This window comes from Phalacrocorax aristotelis, chromosome 1 (assembly GCF_949628215.1).
Source record: "Phalacrocorax aristotelis chromosome 1, bGulAri2.1, whole genome shotgun sequence".
Taxonomy (NCBI): domain Eukaryota; kingdom Metazoa; phylum Chordata; class Aves; order Suliformes; family Phalacrocoracidae; genus Phalacrocorax; species Phalacrocorax aristotelis.
Window position 1 is genome coordinate 160,542,041 of NC_134276.1, and position 20,869 is coordinate 160,562,909.

Sequence of the window (20,869 nt, forward strand, 5' to 3'; positions counted from 1 at the left end):
CATCCACAGCTTCACAGGAGATACTGGCCATGGCAGATCCAGGTCTGGAGATCAATGACAGCAGGGAGATGACCCATCTCCAGTAGTTTGCATCATCCCCTTTGTCGGAATCAAGTAACATTTAGTAGCAGTTACCCACCTCAAATCCAAAAAACCCAAGAAACAGAGCTGGAAGTGTAGCAGAAGGAAAGTAAATTGGGAGAAGAAGCCCAAGCACCAACAGGACAGATTTAGTATGGGGGGAAAGGGATAGACCAGACAAGTTTAACTGCAATAGGAGCAGAAAAGGCAAACTGAATGAGGCATGCAAGGAGTGGGTGGAGAAGTTAAAAAAGCATATGACAAGGAGACTGTAGTGAGGACAGGGAGGAGGAGGAGGAGGAGGAGGAGGAAAAGCAGAGAAAGAATAAGAAGGCCTTAAAATCAGCTGAGAAAGAACAGAAATGTTCACGGTAAAGAAATAGTGTGCCAAAACAGGGTGACACGTAACTGGAGAGGAATGGAGACAGGGACAGCATGGACATAGGCTTGTGTGGGACAAGCTACTTAACAGGGATCATGAGGAGCGGGTGGGAGGAAGATGATCCATCCATCCATCCATGATGCATGGCAGAGGTGAGACAGGAGAGGTCATGCAGGGTTGAAAAAGAGGGGAAAATGTGCCTACTAGTGTACACTCCCAAACCTAAACCAGAGCCTAATATTGCAAAAAGTCACCATTCCTCTGCTGTCAGCAAATATACAAAACCAACTGGCAAACACACATCAAGCTGGCCTGCACAGAAAATGGCAGCTAATTACACATTCAGTGTAAGTGGCAGAGGTCTGTGGGATGCATCTGGAACGGCCAACCCTGCTACTGATACTTGCAGAGGTCATCATGGTGCCACATATACTGGAGCTGATGGGGACGGGTGGAGGGTTGTCTGGTTTTTCTTTCCTTTCTTGTGGAAAAAAATAGCATGCAATCATGTGATTAAAGACTATCATAAATAGACACAGAAATAAAGAGAACAAATGAAGGTTTCTTTCCCAACTTAAAATATGGAAATGCCCCGGAATTGAAGTGCCTTCCCATTACCATCTTGATAACTCTCAATTCAGTTTGTGAATAATATTGCTCAATGGACAGTTTTGCAAAGAAAAAAAAAAATCGGATATTTTAAACAAAGCACGCTGTTGAACAGGCTCAGCATTTGTCCTATTTTCTCTTATATATGCAAAGTGCACTCTATTTTTTCAAAAAGCTTTCAGTTGAGCATTAATTGCACTAACTTCTGTGAACCCTTCAAAACCAGCCTATAATCTCCAGCGCTCACTGGTCACAGCACAACCTCCAGTAGCCCAGCAAAAGAACATCCTGCACAGCACAGGATCATAAATAACTCAACAGGCACAAACCAAAACACTTTTGGTAGGAAAGGTAACATTTCTCTACTCTGATTCCAGGGAACATGTCAGATAGGAAGAATACCTGACAACATTCTTTTAAATAATATTTGAGAGCAGGGTGAGGCAAATTAACCACCTCCTCCCTGGTACTTAGACCTCCAAGGGATGCCTGTGAGTGAATTCTGTGACTTAGCAGCTGGGAGACAAATAGGTTAAGGGGCAGCTAACTGCACATACCTGCTGAAAATGTAGCTAAAACAGGAACATCAAGCATTTTACCTGAAACAGTTACGACGACCAGAATCCAAGTCTAAAAAACATCAGCCCCTCCACCGCAGCTCCCTTTTGCACTGGTGTTAGAATTTTATAGTAGAAGGCTGGTCAATACTAATTAAGTAGAATGGAGCCATCATGAATTAATAACCTGCAGGGAAAGATACTGCTGGTTTTAAGGGCTTCCCTCCTTCTCAACCTTCAACTTCCAGTACTTTTCACTAATCCAGATACTTCACAAATTAAGCGTTCTTAAAATAACAATAAAACAGTATGTTAAATTTACACAGCCTCGTCATCCGAATATCACAGCACGTACTGTGGCAAACTTCGGCATCCTCAATTCCCAGGTACCCAGGGATTAGTCACCTTGCCACCTGCTGAAGAAATACATTAGGGACCAGTGAGGTTATTTCTAGGACAGGGACTTAAGGAAATGGCACTGCTGTATCAAGTTCCCTTTTAGCTCCCCATCCTGGCCAGGCAACATGGAATGCAGCTTCTGCCATCCCAAGGCTGCTCTGCAAGCACCTACAGTGATTCGCTTCTACTCCAACACATCTGAAAGTGCTCAGGAAAGGTAGTAAAGAGAAAAGGACTTTAAAAACCTCTCACATGGTTCTGAACAGGCCCCGCTGACTTTTAAGCCCATAAGGATAAGCCCTTCTCAATCAACAGTGAAATCTCTAAGTATCACAAGAGTTATGTACACAGTCCATAGGCCCACCTCAAGCAACCATGTCTTTACATTAGGGAAAGTGAGCCACAGGTCCATCTTTCAATTCCCAGGGGAAGATTCTCCTGGAAAAGTGACTGGCCAAGATTCCTCTCACACAAACCTCTGCTGCTGTTTTAGTGCTGCAGACACCATGTCAAAGTCCTATGACAAACAGTAGAAGGGAAGCACAAACTAGGGCATATGCATAGGCACAGTCAGGTATCGCATAAACAAGTGCTGCTTTTCAAATGGCAAAGGAAGGGAAAGAGCACAAGGCCATGGACAGAGAAGAGAGTGAACCCCTTCAGAAAGCTCATGCAAGTTTGCAAGAGTGACTAATACTAAACCGAGGAGCAAACAGCAAGGACGCTTGGCCTGAAAGGAAAGGGAGACGCAATCCTCAAAGAAAGGAATGGGGACAGGGGAATAGCGGTAGCTCCTGAGACAAGTCAGAGAGGAAAAAAAAAAGGGAACTTTCCACTATGCACAGAAGAAAAAAAAGGCGCTTTTAATTATTTCTTTTAGAGGGGTAGGGGAACCCTGCAGCATCCAGCTTGCCTGAAGGGCAACAGATCCTAAAGCGGACGTAAGGGGACGGGAGAGGGGAGGCTGTTCTGGGACTCAGTCTCCTTTGCAGACAGTTCAAACAAAGGAGGACGGTCTCCTATAATGGGATGCATTGTACATTTCTAGCTAGCACACGGTGGCTGTCATGACAGGGCTCCCCATCTCCTGTCTTTTCTCCCCCTCCAAATATGGACCACCTGCATGATTCCAACATGAAGCACAGACAAAGATCTGTTTTATCACACCGTTACTGTAATGGGAGGTAGGGAAAGATAGGGAAAGGGAATGAGGCAGAGAAATGAAAAGGAGACAGAGAGGCCTTTAATGAGTCAGCCGCTGCTGATTTAAATAAGATCTCCATTTAAGGAACTCTGCATTTGTTTTGGGGTTTTTTGTGTGGTTTTTTTTTTTAATTAAAGAAAAAAATCACTAACTGAGTAAGCAACTTTTGGCTGCACAAGGCTGTCTTACAGCTACACATGGGGTCTGGGAGGGAAAGGGTTATGGAAGGGGGAAGGGAAAGGGAAGAAAACCTCTGGAAAAAATGAGGCTGCTTGCTGGTTCATTTTCACAAGTACATAAATTAGTCTCAAAGCCACAAACGCCATCACCTCCCTGAGCCATGGGCAGAGCGTAGCAAGTCAAACACGTGCCAAGATAAACGGCACTGGCTGGAGCCTCCAAAGGGGTGCTGGGGGGGACAAGAGGGGGCATGCTGGCAGGCAGGGCTGCAAAGACGCTTCAAATGGTGCCACAAAATGGAGACTGGTGATCCTACAGCTGCACAAAAGGGAACCCTTCAGATGTTCCTGCCTATACCCACATCAAAAGATGGGAACTGAAGACAGAAAGGAAAAACGGGGTGCTGCAGTCGGAAAATAGCAGCTCTCCCCAGTCTGGCTTTGATTACCACGAGCAACCCTTCCTCCTCCTCCTCTTTCCATCTTGGAAGAAGGCCCGCCGGCAGGCAGCAACCCAGGTGAAAAGCTCCATCGCTGGCAGCAGGGAGGGGAGCAGACAATGGCGGGGTGATTCATTACAAAGGCATACACACATATATACACGCACACACACATGCTCTCGCTCCGGCGCTGCTGACTGCCACATGGGCTGGCGGGACTCCTTAAGGAGGCAGCAGCTCCCTTCCCACTCTCCAAGATGCTCGACACCTTCCCCCTCTCCCAGCCCTGATGGGAAACAGATTTGGAGGAAAACGCCAGCAAGGCACTGGGCTGTCCAAGAAAGGGAGGGCTTTGTGCTCCACGCAAGCCAGCAACCTCACCATGCACCGCACAGAGAAAAAGCCTTTTAGCATATAATTCCCATCCACCCAAGACTCTCTTTTATCTGCAATTAGCACATGATGTACTGGGCCTCATTTAACACTCATTTTCACTGATTTAGGATTAAGGGGGATAAGACCAGGGTACTTTTTGTTAATGAATCTGAGCTCTTGCTCTCATTAGCAATTTTGGTTTCTCTTTTTCAAGCATGTTCCTACCTTCCAACATCTCCCATTTCTTCCCATTACTGTTTCTAGTCTTCCCACCCCATACACTCCCATTTATTTTGTCTTACCAGCCCTTCATGCCTATACAGAAGCCGATCTCCCAGATTTCCAAGGAAGATGGGCAAGCTTGCTCCCAGACAGAATGCAGACCAGGCAGGCAACGTTGTCTGGAGATTGAATCAAATGGAGCAAGAGACTGTAGCAATGCTGAATTCATTCAGTGGCCATTACCAGCCTAACATACCAACAACATGTACTTTTCATAAATGAAATATGTTCACAGGTTGAGAGTAAGGCTGCTCCATTGCTTCCAACAGCACTGCAGAATAACGCGGCTGGGCATATTGTCCTGGATGTGCCACGCTCCTTCAGCCTCACGCTCAACCAAACCTGCAGCAATGGACCACTAAGGACCAGCCTAGCAACCCAAATGCTTCCCTGCAAGAAGCAGCACTATGCTACAGCTGAACTCACCTTCGCCGTCTTCCTGAACTCTGCATAAAAGGGCTATTGGTAGTTCATTCGGAGACCCCAATTGAGACACAATCCGAGCTCTCCTTCCCCACTGGTTATTTTAATATGCATCTTCTTCAGCATCAGCATGTAAATATGCAGTGCAAATCCTGAAAACCTATCCTAGATAGTACATACTCCTAAGACAGTCATAATTCAAGGTCAAACGATACTCATAATACATGGTCCTGGTGCCTCCTTTCCCATGTCAGTAAATTAATTTCTGTGGAAGACAGATTTCCCTAAAGTTTATTAGGATATCCCAAACCTTGCAAGGAGTTTATACCCTCCCCTGTTTCAGCCAGTGCTCCAGCAGAATCCCATCCTTCCCAGCTCCACACATCTCCAAACCAACCTGCTCGTGCTTCAGGGTGCCCGGTCCTAGGCACGCACAAACTACACACACTTGTGTACTGGTGACCCAGGCACTCTTCTGTGCAGCACAGACACAGGCTATGTGCCTAACGGTTGTGGCTGAGAGCACATTTTGCGATACAAGGCTGTACAGAACAACTCTCTGAAACGTGCACATGCCAATCTGCAGCTTCGGGGCATACACCTCCATCTAACCGGGCACGCTCTGAGCACACAGCAATACACAAAAGGACCCTGACTGCAGAGGCACAGCTTTTCAGCATCATTCGCTAACCTAAATAGAGGTACAGAAAGCCTCAGGAAATTTTCTGCAGAGCTCTTCCATCTCAAAACAGAAAGCCTTCGTCCAGATAAAAAGGAATCGATAATGGAAGGGACTAAATATCAGAAGCAGAAGGTGGGGCTTGGGATCTGGGGAAGATACCTTCGGAGTGGACACGGACTTATTTTTCAGCCACTGACAATCAACACAAGATGAGAGACGGGAAGGGTCAAAGCGGGTGTCACTGCTGGCAACAGATCCATTCTGAGCCAGGCACCTGCAAAAGCGCTGCCCCTTGCAGCGGGACGTGTAGGGTCTCAGTAGCAGCTACGGAACAGGGGTTCAGCCAGGGCTAAGGAAAGCCAGGAAGACAGTATGCATCTAGTCTGAAAGCCTGCAAACCTCCACACAAAAACAGCACTTGTGAAACCCAGATTTGAAGAAAAGTTCCCTCTGAAATTCCTTCCCTCCACCCCCTTTGGGAATATACCCCAAAGGTTTCCAGCTCTGCAAGGCACTGCGGGGCATTATATAATGCCTAACTCCAAAGGATTCCAGCTCCCGATGCTGCTCTCCCTCCTCCTCCTCCCTCTGCCCCCTCCCTCCGGCGGCGACTTGCAGATGCAATGCAAAAAAAAAAAAAAAAAGTAAAAATCCAACCCCACGTAGCAGCCTTAAAAGGCGAGCACCGTCCGATAAAATGCCCTTCCGAGGCGGGGGAAACGCGATGGGATGGCAGCCGGGTGCGCTCCCCAGCTCCGCCGGCCGCCCCCCCCCGGAAAGGCGCGGGCAGCCCCACGCCCGCCGCCACCGACAGGGGCTTCCCAGCCCTCACGGCGGCCGCGGCAGCCCACGGAGGAACGGCTGGGAAGAAGACGTTTACCTTCGGGCCGTTCCACGGCCGGTTTGGGATAACTTGGGAGGCAGAGGCGCCCGTGCCCCTCTCCCTAGAGGGCACTGCGGGGCTGCACCGGGCAGAGGGGGGGCTGCGGGGAACCCCTTCCCCAAAGCGCCCATCCCGGCTGCCCGGCGCGGCGGGGCTTCCCCCCCCCCCGCCCGCCCCAGCGCCGGAGCCGCGGCCGCCCCAGGGGGAGGGAGGCAGGGGAGGGAGGGATGGAGGCGGCGGGGCAGCCCCGCTGCCGGCCGATCCCCTCCGCTCGGCGCCGGGGCCCCCGCTCCCCGCCCAAACAAAGCCGGGCGGGCGGCCGCCGCCCCGGCAGCCCGGCCCGCCCGCCAGCCTTACCTGAGTTACCATTTTCTTTTTCTCCATAAACCAAAATGGGGGAGCCCGGCCGCTGGGGGGGTGGGGTGGGGGGGAAAGGGGGATAAAAATAATATAAAGAGGAAAAAAAATTTAATAATAAAAAAGAAGCAGCAGCCCCGTAGAGGCGGGTGCCTGCGCTGCGCTGCCTCGCCGGCGCGGTGCCCCCCGAGCCCTTTTTCCTCCCTTTCTTCTCCCGTGTTCCTCCCTTTCTTCCCCCTCCCTCCCTCCCTCCCCCGGCGGCCGCCGCTCCCCCGCCCCCCGGCTCAGCCAGATGGCTGCGGGAAGCACCGCCCCCAATGCCCAAGGTAATTAATGCGAGCCGGGACCGGTCCCGCCCCCGGCCCCGCCCCGGCCCCGCCCCCCCGCGGCAGCTCCCCCCCCGCCTGCCCGCCGGGACCGCGCCCCCCCGGCAACCCCGGGGCTCGGCGGGGACCCAAACGCGAGCTGAAAACAAAAGCGAAGGTCGCCCCCGAGCAGCGCTGCTCCCGGCCCGGCGGGACCCCAGGGCCTGCCCGCCTTCCTCCTCCTCCGCACCTACCATTCCCGGCGGAGAACGGCCGCTCGAGCCTGGCGGCCAGGCTTCCCCCGGCCTGGAGCTCAGGAGGCGGGAGAGAGCATCTCCCCGCAGAAGGGATGCTCGGGAGAGAGCTGTCAGTTGTGCACAGACCTCCCTCCTGCCACAAAGGGGAGAACGCGTGGGTTACACGGCGTATCGGACGAACCGGAAGCAGTATCCGTGCCAGGATCCACATTTCTTTCATCATAAAAACTGGAGATCGCCAGACTCCTTCCCAGCTTGCTTCTTCACCCCTCCCATTTATCTTCAGTAAGCATCTGGCCCTTAGCACCTGAGCGCTCTGCACTAGGTTTGTTCTCCCAGCGACCCCGCAAAAGACCGATACACCACTACCCCGTTTGGCAGAGGGGATCCAAGACGCACCAACTAATTTTTCCCAGCATTGCACCCACGGAAACCCACGGACAGGGCTAAGTGCAGGTCTGCCAATCTGTCAGTTAGACAAGAGGACTGAGCTGATGCTCCAGCACTTGAGATACGGAGATAAAACCAGCCCAGGCAAGTTGTCCCTCTGGTATCTCTCCTCTTGACACCTGGAACTATAGACTCCCAGGCTTTTGCAGCAGAAAAGCCAAATCACAGTGCAGCCACACCTTGGATCCCCACGCATTCTCCTTTGCATGAATACACTCCATTATAATTTACACTCAAAAAAAGCGCCCAAAAATCAACCACCAACACCTAGCGGTCTTTCGCCATGGGCTTCTGCTATTGCACTGCTCTCCAGGTAGCCTGCGCTGACCCAGACCGCTCTTCAGTTTTCCAATTTCAGCACTACAAAAGTGGCCCCGGCTCCCTCCCTCCCTCCCCTCCCCTTTCTCTCCTAATGCAGAGGAAGGCCAGCAAGAGCACACATCCCAGGCCTGTTTGCTCCTCCAGCGTGAAAAGCCTGAGGCCAAGACAGCGGCAAGCCATGACGCCCCACCAGAGCACAGAGGCAGTGCACCACAGGCCGGCCAACCCCACGCAACCAAAGGATCAGCTGTGGCGTGGGGTCTTCCGGGAAGCAGCCAGCCTCCACGGCTGTCCATGTTTTTCTGAGTTACTTCATCCTCTCTGCTAACTTGTATCTTACAATACTAGAGGCTACAGGCAATATCATAAAACCAGAGGAGAGTATTGGATTTTTTATTTTTTTTTTTCCTTTCTCCCCTATTACAAACCTGAGATTCTGGAGCATGAACCTGGGTCAAGTGTAAATTCCATTTGAAAGCAGCAGAAAACACAGTGACCTCTTTATACCTTTGCCATGACAAAGCACCAGGTTTCAGCAACATGCATCTCATTCACCACACTACTGCAAATCACTCAGGATAATCTCCTTACTCTCTCCACTTAACTGTTGCATTCACCTGGTCTCCTCTGTGCCACAGCGCGGCAACTTCTTGTCTCAGATCTAGGGCACAGACCTTCAGGACAAAGAAACATCATGCTACTGCCACCCCACCGCTGTTCACTGGGATAGCATCATTTCTAACCCATTTTGGCCTTCACACTAGGAACCTCTAGAAATATTTGCCATTAAAAAGAATCCTTTAAGGAAAAAGAGGTGCCCAGTCGTGCACTGATCCCTCGCTTGCACTGCCTCCCACCACCCAGTTGGTACAACTGCTTTGCTGGTGTGCCAGCAGAGTGGGAATTCCCTTCAGCGTGATCTACTGCTGGTCTCCCTCTTTCATCTCCATAGTAGGCCAGAAAGCATCTCCTCCCCCGTGCTTGGAATATATCCACCTTTGCTCCTGTTTAGTGAAAGAAAAGCCCCAATTTCCAATGGATGTGCTCGGGCAACAAGAAATGCAGGTCTGCAGGAGCTGATCCCTGCAGAAACGCCTGAAATTAACATCTGATACAGAGTTTCAAAAGCTCCAAAATACCATGGAAAACATGATCAGACTTGATAACACTTGAGGTCTTTTTTGTCTTGGGCTCTACTGGAGCCCACAAAGCAGCCCACCTGATAATGAACAAGACCAATAAAATTAATTGGTGAATCTGCGACTCACCTCTTTCACCAAGGGCTGGGGGTTCAGACGTCTCATGGCCAAGTAAAATAAGTTTGGTGGGCTTCCACTTAGCTTCTCCTACATGCAAATCACAGAACCACAGCCCAACTTACCACCACCTTTTGCCACCCTCTACTGAGCTAAATCAAAGAGTCAAACTGTGAGAACGTGCTGCTGAAGACAAGAGAAGAACAAGCAGAGCTGAAGGCTGAAGCCTGAAGAACACACAGCTCAGAGCCATGAGATCATCCCTTCCTACTTACTACATTTATTCAAAAAGCAACATATTCAGAACGGCTCTAGATGCCAATACTTAGGAGTACTCATGATTTCTCATGCATTACTGGCACATATGCGTTGGAACGTCATTACCGTGCTGTAGAAGGAGCATTCTGAAATAACTATGGGCAAATTTAACCCACCTGCCCCTGCAGTACCAGAGCACAGCTTATCATCCTTACTGCACCAGGCAAAGCCCAGCGCTCCCACCTGAGCACGCCTGCACCATTCTTGCATCCTCTTCTGTGTTCACCCGGATGTACATGATGGGTTTTGGTTAGCTCCTATCATTCAAATCCTAGTGGAAAATAAGCTGGAGAAGGATGTTTAAGCAGCAGGTGACCAGGTGAGGCCACTGAAATCGCAGTGGTGAGAACATGGATAAAGAACTAACCTCTAGTTTGACTAAGTGGTCTACACACACACTTTCAAATGCTTGGCTTATTTCAACACTCATAGGACTGGTAGAAATGGAGACAGAGGAGAAAGCCACAAGTACTCTGCTTTCAGCAAGTTTCAGGGTTTGTCTTCCTCTTTCTTTTGCTATGCCTATAATTCCCCTTTGCTGCTAAGGTGGAAAGAAAGCACAGCCTTTGATTTTAACATCTCATTACCTGCATTTCTGTGCTGGCTCAAGTTTAGATGGAGCAAACCTGCCAGCTGGATCAAGGCCAGAGGGGAGAAAAAAAGTTTCAAGTGTAAAGAACCAATTTATCAGGAACAAATCTTAACAACCAAAAGACACACTTGTGCTGGTGGATTCTATTCATGTGCGTAATAAAAACCCCAGTACAAAGTAACCTAACAAAATACTCTTTAGTGGTGATCTGAAGTATCTCAGGTTAGATAATCTTCAACTGCCAGTCTACGTTTCACGTTTTCTGGATAAATTTGGTGCCTGTGAGAACAAGGAATGCTGACACTGAATAGCCAAGGACTGCGCAGAGAACATCATCTTTCACTTGGCTCCAAAAGTATTTCAGCCTGACCAACGGCCTCTGGCTTCTCCAAGACTCCACACGTCGGGCCAGCAGATCTCACGTGTGCTCCAAATATAGCCCCCTCCCCCAGCAGAGCCTGCAATATAGGCTTCACCCTGCCCCAAGCACTGTGCTCAAACCCACCCATTCCTATCACCCTACACATCCTCGCTGGACCTCTAAAAGTGAAAAGGTGACAAACAAGACTTTGTCAGAGGTTTTGTGCGTGGTTTCCGAGGAGGGAGGAGGAAAATAGGTCCAGAGCCATTCCTGGTGGCTCGCCATCCCTGTGGGACGGACTGCAGTCACACATACAAGTCACATGCGCCCAAACAGTGCAGTAAGGCACGCAACAACAGACTAGTTTGCAGAGCATGGGATTGCTGTCAGCTCAACCCCCCTACCAACAAAAAATAAAAAAAAGCGCCAAAAATGCAAACCAAACCATAAAATTCTCAAACAACACAGACCTTGGAGTTAAAGTGTCAAATGGTAGCGCTCGTGTGCAGGAGCCTCAAAGCCCTCCGCAGAGCCTCCAGGCTGCCAAGGCCTGGGCACACCAAGCCAAGTAGCCCAGCATGGAAGCGGAGTCCTTCTACAAAACCAGCACATAAGCTCCAATTTTGCCCAAGGAACATATAGAGCAAACACCAAGACTCTATACTTGCCACTGTCCTTTTGCTTACCTGGACGACTGGGTATTGGTAATCCATACAATACACACCATACATAGCCAAAGATCCTCCAGCTAAAGGCCAAATGGACACAGGACTGGAAGCTTCCAACCCGAGTCTCCGTCTTTCAGCCTTGTGGGAAGGACTCTGGCAGCCCTGCGCAGTGCTTGGCTCGGGCCTCTGGGGCCACTCAGGTTGACACTAGCTCAGCTGAAAATAAAAAGGAGCTGCCTGGCTCAGCTCGGCTCAGCCCCTCTCTTCTGGGATCCAGCAAGGCAGCGCTCAACCATAGGCAGCAGAGGCTCCTAAAATTAGAAATCCCCTGCTGAAAACAGCCCTGCAAGCCTCGACTGAGGAGCGTCCTGCGACTCCTGGGCAGCAAACAGAGCGACTGCCGGGAAGAGGGGGACACAGGATCTTTGCAGCCACCACCACCAGGGATGGGAGGAAGCAAACAGCATTTAGGATCTGAAAAGAGCATATGTTCTGGGCTCTAGGTGCGTCAGAGGGAACACTCCCAATCCAGGACAGGGAAAAACATATGGGACTGTTCCTCCCCCACCCCCATACCCTTCTTGCTGTCCTCGGCAGGGACAGGTGCTGGGATTAGCATAGTAAAACCCTTTGGTGTTGGGGAGGGAGGGAGGGAGAGGGGAGAAGCCACATTGATATCTTGAGCTGAAGGGATCTGTTTCACATGTGCCCATATCGTTTAACGCCTCTCCCTCCCTGCGCACTTAAGGAGGGCAGGGACAGCTGCCGGAACCAGGGCTGGCGGGGGGAGCCAGGCCCAGGGCTGGCCCCTACCACCCCAGCCTTGGGCCAGCGGGTTGCTCCCCTCAGCTGTTCCAGTCAAACTGGGGTGGGGGGATTAACTCTGCCATGGGGGACGGCAAGCAGTGGGGAGAAGGGGGCAAGGCTGGGCAGGGCCAGTTGTTGTACCCGTTTTAGGAAGCCCATCCTCCCCATTCCCAGGGAGGAATCCACCCTGTGACCGACGGGGACAGATGGGGAGCTGCCCAGATGGAGGCTAGCAGGCTCACCCCGTCAGCCCTGCGTGCTGGGCGCGTTACTGGACACCCGAGAGCCCGCTGCTCATTCTTAGAAGACACACCGTGGCTGGGGGCACCAGAGGGGACCCCATTCTCCCAAAGCAAATCACAGGTTTCACAGCGATGAGGTTTCACCCATCGCTTTGCCAAACCGCACCAGGCTGACACTGGACCAAACCCAGGCTCCCAAACAGTTAACAGCCCAGAACCACAAACGATTCCTGCCATCCTCCAAAGGAGAGCATTGATAAAACCCCTCCCTCCCAGGTTTCAGAAATAAGGATGTTGCAGTGATCAAACCCAAGAAGGGCTATCCAAATTCCTCCCCCTCCCATTTTAAATGCATGCAGTGGGTTTTTTTGCATTTCTAATCTTTAACTCTTCTGTAGTGCTGCTGTGCACCGCTAAACACCTACCTCAGCCTAGCTCTGGAGTAGCTGCCTTTCCATCGTTACTGAGAATTTCCTCCCCCTCAGAAAGGGTTAAACTTAAGATTATTTTTTTTTTTTTGCCAAGAGGTTAAATACATGGATCATTATCTAGCACAATCTGCATGCACAGCACTTCATAATTTAGGTAAGGGGTGCCTAACCCACAGCCCTCTGACCCACCCAGCCTGGCAGGACAGCTCTTGGCTTGTCCTCTGTTCCCACTGCCCTTTCTTTCTGAGACACCTCGGAAAAGGACAGCTACAAGCTGGGTGAGTGGTTACGGCAGCTGCCGCCCACTCTCATCATCTTTCCTAGGGCAACCGGGCCGCTTCTTCCTCAAAAAAGGAGCATGGACAATTTGATGAGTACAAAGCATGATATTTTCTAAATCTAAAAAAAAAAAAGTGTTTATAGCCATTGTTTCTGTGTGAAGATTTGCACAGAGAGAGAAATTAATTGCCCATAAATGGGAAAGCAGCTATGCTTCTAGATCTCTCCACTGGGGTAAAAGGATGCAGCTCCCACAATGAACTTCCATCTCATTCTGCCTTTGACCAGTTTATTTTGCCCCAGACCAGCTTCTTTATGGAGCTCACATCATGCCGCCTCCTCCTCATCTCACCTTCAGAGGGCTGTTTGGCCACCTCTCAGCACTCCCCCTGCAAGCTGCGCTTTGGGGCACAGATTGTATCTGGTTGCCTCTAAACGACTAATACTTTTTTTTTTTTCCCTTCTCCTTTCTGTAACTACACTTTCAATAGGTGCCTGCCCTTCATTCCTTTGCGTAGCTCATTACCATGCACTCAGGCAATTTAGTATCTCCAATAACATCTTTTTATGAAAAGGCATTAATTTATAAAAACCCCAAAGTCTATTCCACAGCCTGTTTTTGCTACTTCATATTACTGCCCCAGGTTTTAAAACCAAATCCCTAACTAAGTTAAAAACCTTATATTTATTTCACAATTCAATTCTTGTCATTTCCAACCAGGCCTCAGGGGAATAAAACATTTCCAAATCCTAGTGCAGATATCTTACCATCTATAAATAACCATCAAACGGGCAAAACAAAACAAGGAGGGGGAGAAGGGAGCATCACCTAAGCTCCTCTGTTGTTTTAACTACAGATCCAGAAAGAACTGCCATGCTTTGTAGTTTTTGATGCAGATTTAAGTACTCTGTCTTAACGAGTATTAAGATACTTGGGTGACACTTCGGCAACAAAGCATCGCGCCTCCTGTGTCCCACAGAAAATTAGATGACAAAAACTAGTTTTAAATTTCTATGTGCTAAGATGGATACAGCAGAACTTTATTGACCGGTAATAAACTACTGAATTTTCTGCAAGGCTGGCCATAATGGCTGGTTTACTGCTGCACATTGACTTGCAACAAATATTAGTCACATATAAGACGGCGCTGCACTCCATAATCTTATTTTCAGATAAAGGCCCGACTACATTACCACATAACCTGCTATGCACATGCATTTCCAGTAATGCAAGTTAGGTAGCTGTTATAAAACCATTGACTTGTTCCTGCAAATGCTTACACATATGAATAATTTTTAAATTACATAAATATTAATACTGGAAAAGACCTCCTGACACACAGAATGAGATCAATTGCTATCATACAAAGTCATCTAATCTTTTAATATAATTTATCAAGCTACATCGTAAAACTGTTTTGCAGCCAAAAGGCTGGTCTAGAACATCATTCCCCAGCAGCTGGGATCTGTGTCCATCTCCAGCTTAACGGTATTCCTGAGCAATTTCTGTTTGTTCTTTGTTCATGTGCCAGTACCGTCCTCTGGCTTAACCATATTTTCTCTTTCCCTTACAATTAACCTCCCTGATGTATCCCCTCTCTACCCATCTAAACAAGCAGCTGTTCCAGTCTTTTCTTACATGACAGGCTTGCTATTCCCCAACCTCTAGAAGCCCTTTCTTGCACTGTGCTTTTTTTTTTTTTTTTTAAAAAAGACATTCCCCAAGGCAACATGGTTAGCTCCTAATCCGTTTCAAAATTCCAGAACTAAACTGCGTCTTCGCTAGCCTCATTAGTACTTTCCCCTGTACCACCACATCAGATGCTGTAGGACCCATCTACGGTAAGACACGTCATCCTGTTAAGAAAAATGCATATCAAGTTAAGAAAACTGGGTATCTTAAAGACAGATAGGCTGATACAGCACAATCCCATTCTGATGGATTTGAGTTGCCTTTTATCTCATTTTTCATTTGTGTCTAAGCCTTTAATCACAATTTTTGTCTCAGGTTTTGCATACAGGTGAGGATGGACCAACAGGTCTGTATTTACTCAGACCATCCCCCACCGTCAATAGGGCTATTATACATCTGGTTCTCCAAATATCTGATAGCACTCCTGATTAGATAGATTAAAACTTGTATCAGATCTGCAACTTCATGAACCGGTTCTTTCATTTTCAGAAACAGGTATCACTGCTCCCCAGCCCATCCTGCATGCACTAGGGTCTTTGAAATGCCCACCATGGTGGCTTCTACAGCAGGTTCATGCCCATAACCCATCCTTCCTTTGTCCCCATGACTCTACCTACAACAACAACAGATTTTTTTTCAATTTTGTGATCACAACAAAAGTATCCTCATGAACTACGCTATCCTCAACACTAAGGGGCCCCACATCTTCCCTTCCTTTAATTGTATTTTGAGAAGTTATCACCCATTTTTGTAGTAACATTTGCAAGGCTGGCAGTTCTCACTTTATCCCTGCAGTTCCTGACTTTAAAGGCACAGCGGTCTCTGCTGCTAAGTCTTTTTTTCCATCCCTTGTAAATTCTCTTTTTGCACCTAATAGCCTTCATAAGGTGATTATGCCTCCAGTTAGGCTGAAACTTCTTCTTACAAGCTTTTTTCCCTTTACTTGTATCATCAAGAATTTGTAGCCAAAGTATCTCTAACAAAAACAAGCAACACACAAAAAAAAACCCACACAAAAAAAAAACAACACAAAAAAACCCCACCGCAAACCACACACCTCTACATTAAAGTCTGAGCTTTCAATTCAGTTCACTGACTTCATTAAATATTTTGCTTCATGTATCAAAGCTTGTATCATGATCGCCCTATCCAAAGGTGGGGACCTGGAGGCTTCCGAACAGCTTGTTTTCCTGTAACAGTCATAGCACCAATAATTCACTCACTGTCTTAACAACAGGTGATGATGCTACAGTGACGAAATATTTTGAACCTATTATTAGCAGCATTTGTTCTCCAAGCTGTATCCGAGAAATTAAAGTTTCTCATACTAATATTTATCTCTCTAATGGTACTGGGAATAATATTTCAGAGCCTCAAGTTTGTATCTGAATCCAATCCTATGAGGGATTACAGCAGACTCACAGTACTCCCTCTGGGACCTCTTTTACCGTTCTTCCCCACCGTAATTTTGACCAGAAACAGATCCTGCGTTATCAGTATTACTCTTCTTTCTTCTTTACAGCCTACTGCATACAATACAGCCTATCACCTTTTACATCTACCCTATCTGAACCACACATAATCTTGAATGCATGTTAAAGCCATGATTTCTATTCTTGCAGATTGATATTATCCCTATAATATCCAGTTTCATGTTCTGCACCAGTAGCTCTGGTTCCTTTACTTGTTATTTCTAATGTCAGGAGCCTAAAAAAAACCCTGATATATTTCTGCGTTTACTGATGACACAGCTCACAGCTCCCTCAACTAAGAGTATGACCCATCTAGTTACTGCTGAATTTTTTTTTTTAACATTGAATTTTATTGTTTTCCATCCCCTACCCACCCACCACTTTGCCTAGAGATACTGTTTTACATGCTACTGTAGCAGCATTTACCTAATTTTCCTCTTTCTGTGTACTAAGCAAGGCATGGAGATTACACAAGTTTTTCCCAACATTCTCAAAACCCAGTATTTTGCTTCACATGCACTGCTCTCTTTGATGTCTGCAGACTGAGGAGCATTTTTGGAAAATGCAAGACCACAGCCCTTGGCTTTGCTTTGCCTGCTTTCTTCAGACTGCTTATAGCAAGCATGCTAAGTCACAATTACAAGTAAAGCTATAAGAACATAAGCTAGCCACAGTCTCCCTATGCTTGAAGTACATCCATGGTAGTCCCAGACATTTCCCCTGTACTTTTTAATTGCTAAAAACTGTGGTATTGTGGGGACACAACAATACAGCATGGAGTCTGAGATATTTCCATGCTGCACAGTCATTACACCACATTGATCTTTACTAAGGAAATTACACCAACAGTTTCATTTTATAAACTGAATTTATAAAATCTTTAGTATAATTCTCTGTTCTACAGACAAATTAATCCAAGCCTTATCTAGTTACTCCCACTAAAGAGCTCTTACCTCTGCTGATCCTAACTCTTCATTGCTAGAAGCCTGGCTGATGCTCTTCCTCTCACCCACCAAAAATGGCATCTTTAACAATTAGCCAATCACTACATCTGCTAAACTGGGTCATCAGGGATCTGATGAGCAGCTTACAATATGTCTCTGCTTTTTAAAGACTGATGTAAATGTAGGAAACATGCCAGCAAGCAAGGATGCATTTTCTGGCTGTGTATGTACTGATTTCCATAGCAGCTAAATAGATCAAGCGGCTCAGCCAGCTCGTACCGGTGTTAGACAAACAGCACGCGGTACCAAGATTACATCTTTAGAGCTCCAAGAGATTCTCATTTTGCACCAAGGCAAGTCCCATGTCCTGAGTACAAAGATGGCTTTCGCCCACTCTAGGTGAGAATTGATAGTGGAAAGTCATCAGACCTCCATAGGGCTACATTTTCTGGGCTGTATTGCTTGTTTGGTTTGAATAGGTATAACATTTTTCAAAAAGCTGCATGATTTTTTTCTTCCAAGTTTCAATATAACCAATGACTAGAAATATTACATATGGTCTAGTTGTTCTTTTGACCCTGAAATCATTAGGGTTTCAAGTTGGGAGGACATAAATGTAGGCAGAGCATGCACAGGAACACTCAATATTCTGAAATGGCAAGCAGAAGCAAAGACGATGACAGAGGTGACTGCATAAATTGTTTTTCCTCACATTTCAGAAACCTGGCAGTTTTACATAGGTGTCTTGATCTTAGGAGCAAGAAGATCTGGCGGTGGATCAGCTATGGAGGAGAGCAAATAACTCCGTACCGAGCCAGTGCATTCTTTGTGAGTGAAACATGTTAGCATGCAAATGCTGAAGATCAGGAACAAGATGCAGTAAGCAGAAATGGAACCAGCAGTTCTGGGGGATGTGGAATAGCAGCAGAAGCGAACGAGAGCATGTTGGATTAGCGTAACAGGGACATCACAAGCGAGAATTTGAATACGTCGGTAACGCCATAGGAGCTACTGCTTGCCTGGACCCGGTCTGAGTAGTTAGTGATACTGATTCCTCATGTTCATTAGGATTAACGTTCCTAAAACACATTAACCCAAATGGAATTACCAAAACCACACTTTGAATCCAAGGAAATTAAAATCCCTCCGGCAAAAGGCCTAAGAAGCCCAAAGCTAGAGAAAGCAACAAATACCAGGCTACGTGTAGCAGAGACAATAATCCCATCACACTCACTGCTTCTGTCAAGGAAATACCTCAGGTAGACAATGGAACCTCAGTCATTACACACTCCAGTTTTCATGGATAAAATTCACGATTCAAGAAAAATTTAAGAGAGGAAAATACCAAAGACAATATTTAATAAAATGGAAGCTCTGAAATAGCTTCTGGTCATGTCTTTTCCCATCAAGGCACTAAAGATCTCCCTTTTCAATCATCTTCTGCAACACATTCTCCATTCACAAGGTAATTTACTTATGAATGATGGAGTAAGTTTGTGTCGGCCTCTACTGCTCTAAAACTCCCCAACCAAGTTTTGTAGCCCTGAAACTGATCTAAAATGGCTTTACAGCTAGGCACCGTGCACACTCTAAACTATGGACGTAAGATACCTGCATCCTGTTGCTGCCCTCAGCTCTTCACTGCATCATCTACACATAGCTATTAAATATTAATGGTTTGTCTAGACTGGAAAACCAGCACAATTTTAATCCACAATTACAAATACACAGCATAAAAGGACAGGTCAGAATTAAAAGTAATTATTTCTTAAGTACCACTTATTTTCAAAGCCTCAACGAACTCTGCTTTAGGGAAGGACATGGAAAATGGAGGCAGAGCAAGGATACTACATCAGTCTGCTAAAGCAACACATTGGAAGACCTTTGTTTGTGGGATAACTGGCTTTGTTTTGTTTTGTTGAGCTTTCTTACAGCCATCCAATAGAACGGTAGCATTAGCAAACTTCAGAAACCTACAGACAAAAACAGAACTCCTGAAATCACAAGCCTGGACCTTCCTCAATCAGAAACCAAGCTCTCTGAGAACCCAATCTACACAGTCATGGCTGTCAAAGACTCTTGATCCTGAAGTTAGATTTGTGTAGACAGAGTCTTTCTGAGGTTAGATATACAGATCCTGCCCACACAACTTCAGCTGCCGGACAAGGACCCAGAGTCAATTCAAGAAAACTCATATTGCCCAAAGTCTGTCTCTGAAACTATTACAAAGGAAAAATGTAAGGCAGTGATGAACACTCATCTGAAGTTTGAAAAATACTCTGTCAAAAGACTGTGCTCCCAGAACCGAGGTTTTATGCTCGACACTAGCTAACGAGCTGGCTCCCAGGAAGGCAGCTTTAACAGCACAGTAACTCACAAAAATATATTAGTGATTAACTTGCAAAATAAAGCTGGCAGCAGTCTGGATATACCAGCAGCATATAGAAGATGTGACTTCAACTTTCATTTCTATCCCAACCCGTCACTTTACATGCATTAAAAAACAGGTTTTAATTATGCTATCTTGACAAAACTCCAGCACACCTGAGTATAACACACGACAAGTCCAAAAGGAGCTTCTAAAATCCAGACAGGCTCCATTGCCTTAGTTATTACCAGAGGCACAGTATAAACGGGGAAAAGAAAGTATACACAGATTTTCCAGAAAAAAAAGTAAATATCTGTGTGTTGGGCCTGGGCCTCCTTTCAAGGAGAACTCTAAGTGCTTGGCACTGCTTCAGGAAGAAAATAAGTGTACTTTTGGGCTAAGCCATTTGGCAAAGAAGGTGATCGTAGCACAGCTTTCTTCTGGGACCACTTGTACATGCACTGATCTTGGTAATGTTACACGTCCATCAAAATGCTTTTTGCCTGTTACATGAAAAACAAAAAGGTGTCCAGATGCAGAATTTCAACATCAAAGAACAGAAGTTTTCTCTGGGTAGTTTATACATTACATGACAGCCATGCTGCCTTTCTATATTCCTTTGGGGGCAGTGGAGAGAGGAGAGACAAAAAGAATAGAGTGGAGGCAGTTTTCCTTCACTACAGAGGCTGCTAGATCTATTGGCTAGCTCCAGAACCTCAGTCAGCGAAAAGCTGTGCCCATTTTGTCTCTCATACTCCCACTTGCTTTTTCACTTAACAAGCAGCAGCAGTTCCATTAGCTGATCCTTAAGGGGAGAACGGGGAGATCCGAAAAAGACAGACCTGATACTTCTACAAAATACAGCAGCTTAAGCCTGAGCATTTCCCCAGATCTATGCTAAGCCTACAAAAATTAAGGTTAATTCCTTAATTAAAGACCTATCTTCCTAAGAATAAATATTATTAAAAGTCACCAGATGGTAGTAGCAGAGATACTTTCACCAAGTATTTTTAATTGAATGAATCACAGACTAGGGCTGGACCGCACAGGCGATTTCCCCCATAGTGTAAGTATAGTTATGCTATTATCTTGGCCCCACCAGTAGGTCGCCACGTGGCAGCTGTGGGACTATCAGTGACGCCACGCGTATTCCCAGTCCCTTGCAAATGCTCACAGGATAAAGCACTTTCGCCAAGGGCTTGAGCTAACATGTTTTACCTTGCCTTTGCCTGGGGTGAAGGGAACTCATGAT

At 47.0% G+C, this 20,869-nt stretch overlaps 1 protein-coding gene across 19 annotated transcripts in view; it reads right to left on the reverse strand.

The window, feature by feature from the left end:
* RBFOX2 (RNA binding fox-1 homolog 2) overlaps positions 1–20,869 on the reverse strand; it is a 168,276-nt gene that overhangs the window by 75,744 nt on the left and 71,663 nt on the right. The window contains exon 1 of one of the 19 annotated variants that reach the window (XM_075076144.1): positions 6,854–7,087. The exons of 17 other annotated variants lie outside the window; for them this stretch is intronic. In XM_075076144.1, the coding sequence (XP_074932245.1) occupies positions 6,854–6,880 (27 nt within the window). In that variant the 5' untranslated portion in view covers positions 6,881–7,087. Of the gene's footprint in view, positions 1–6,853; positions 7,088–20,869 lie in introns of those variants that run through there. One more of the 19 variants, XM_075076136.1, reaches the window with a different exon arrangement.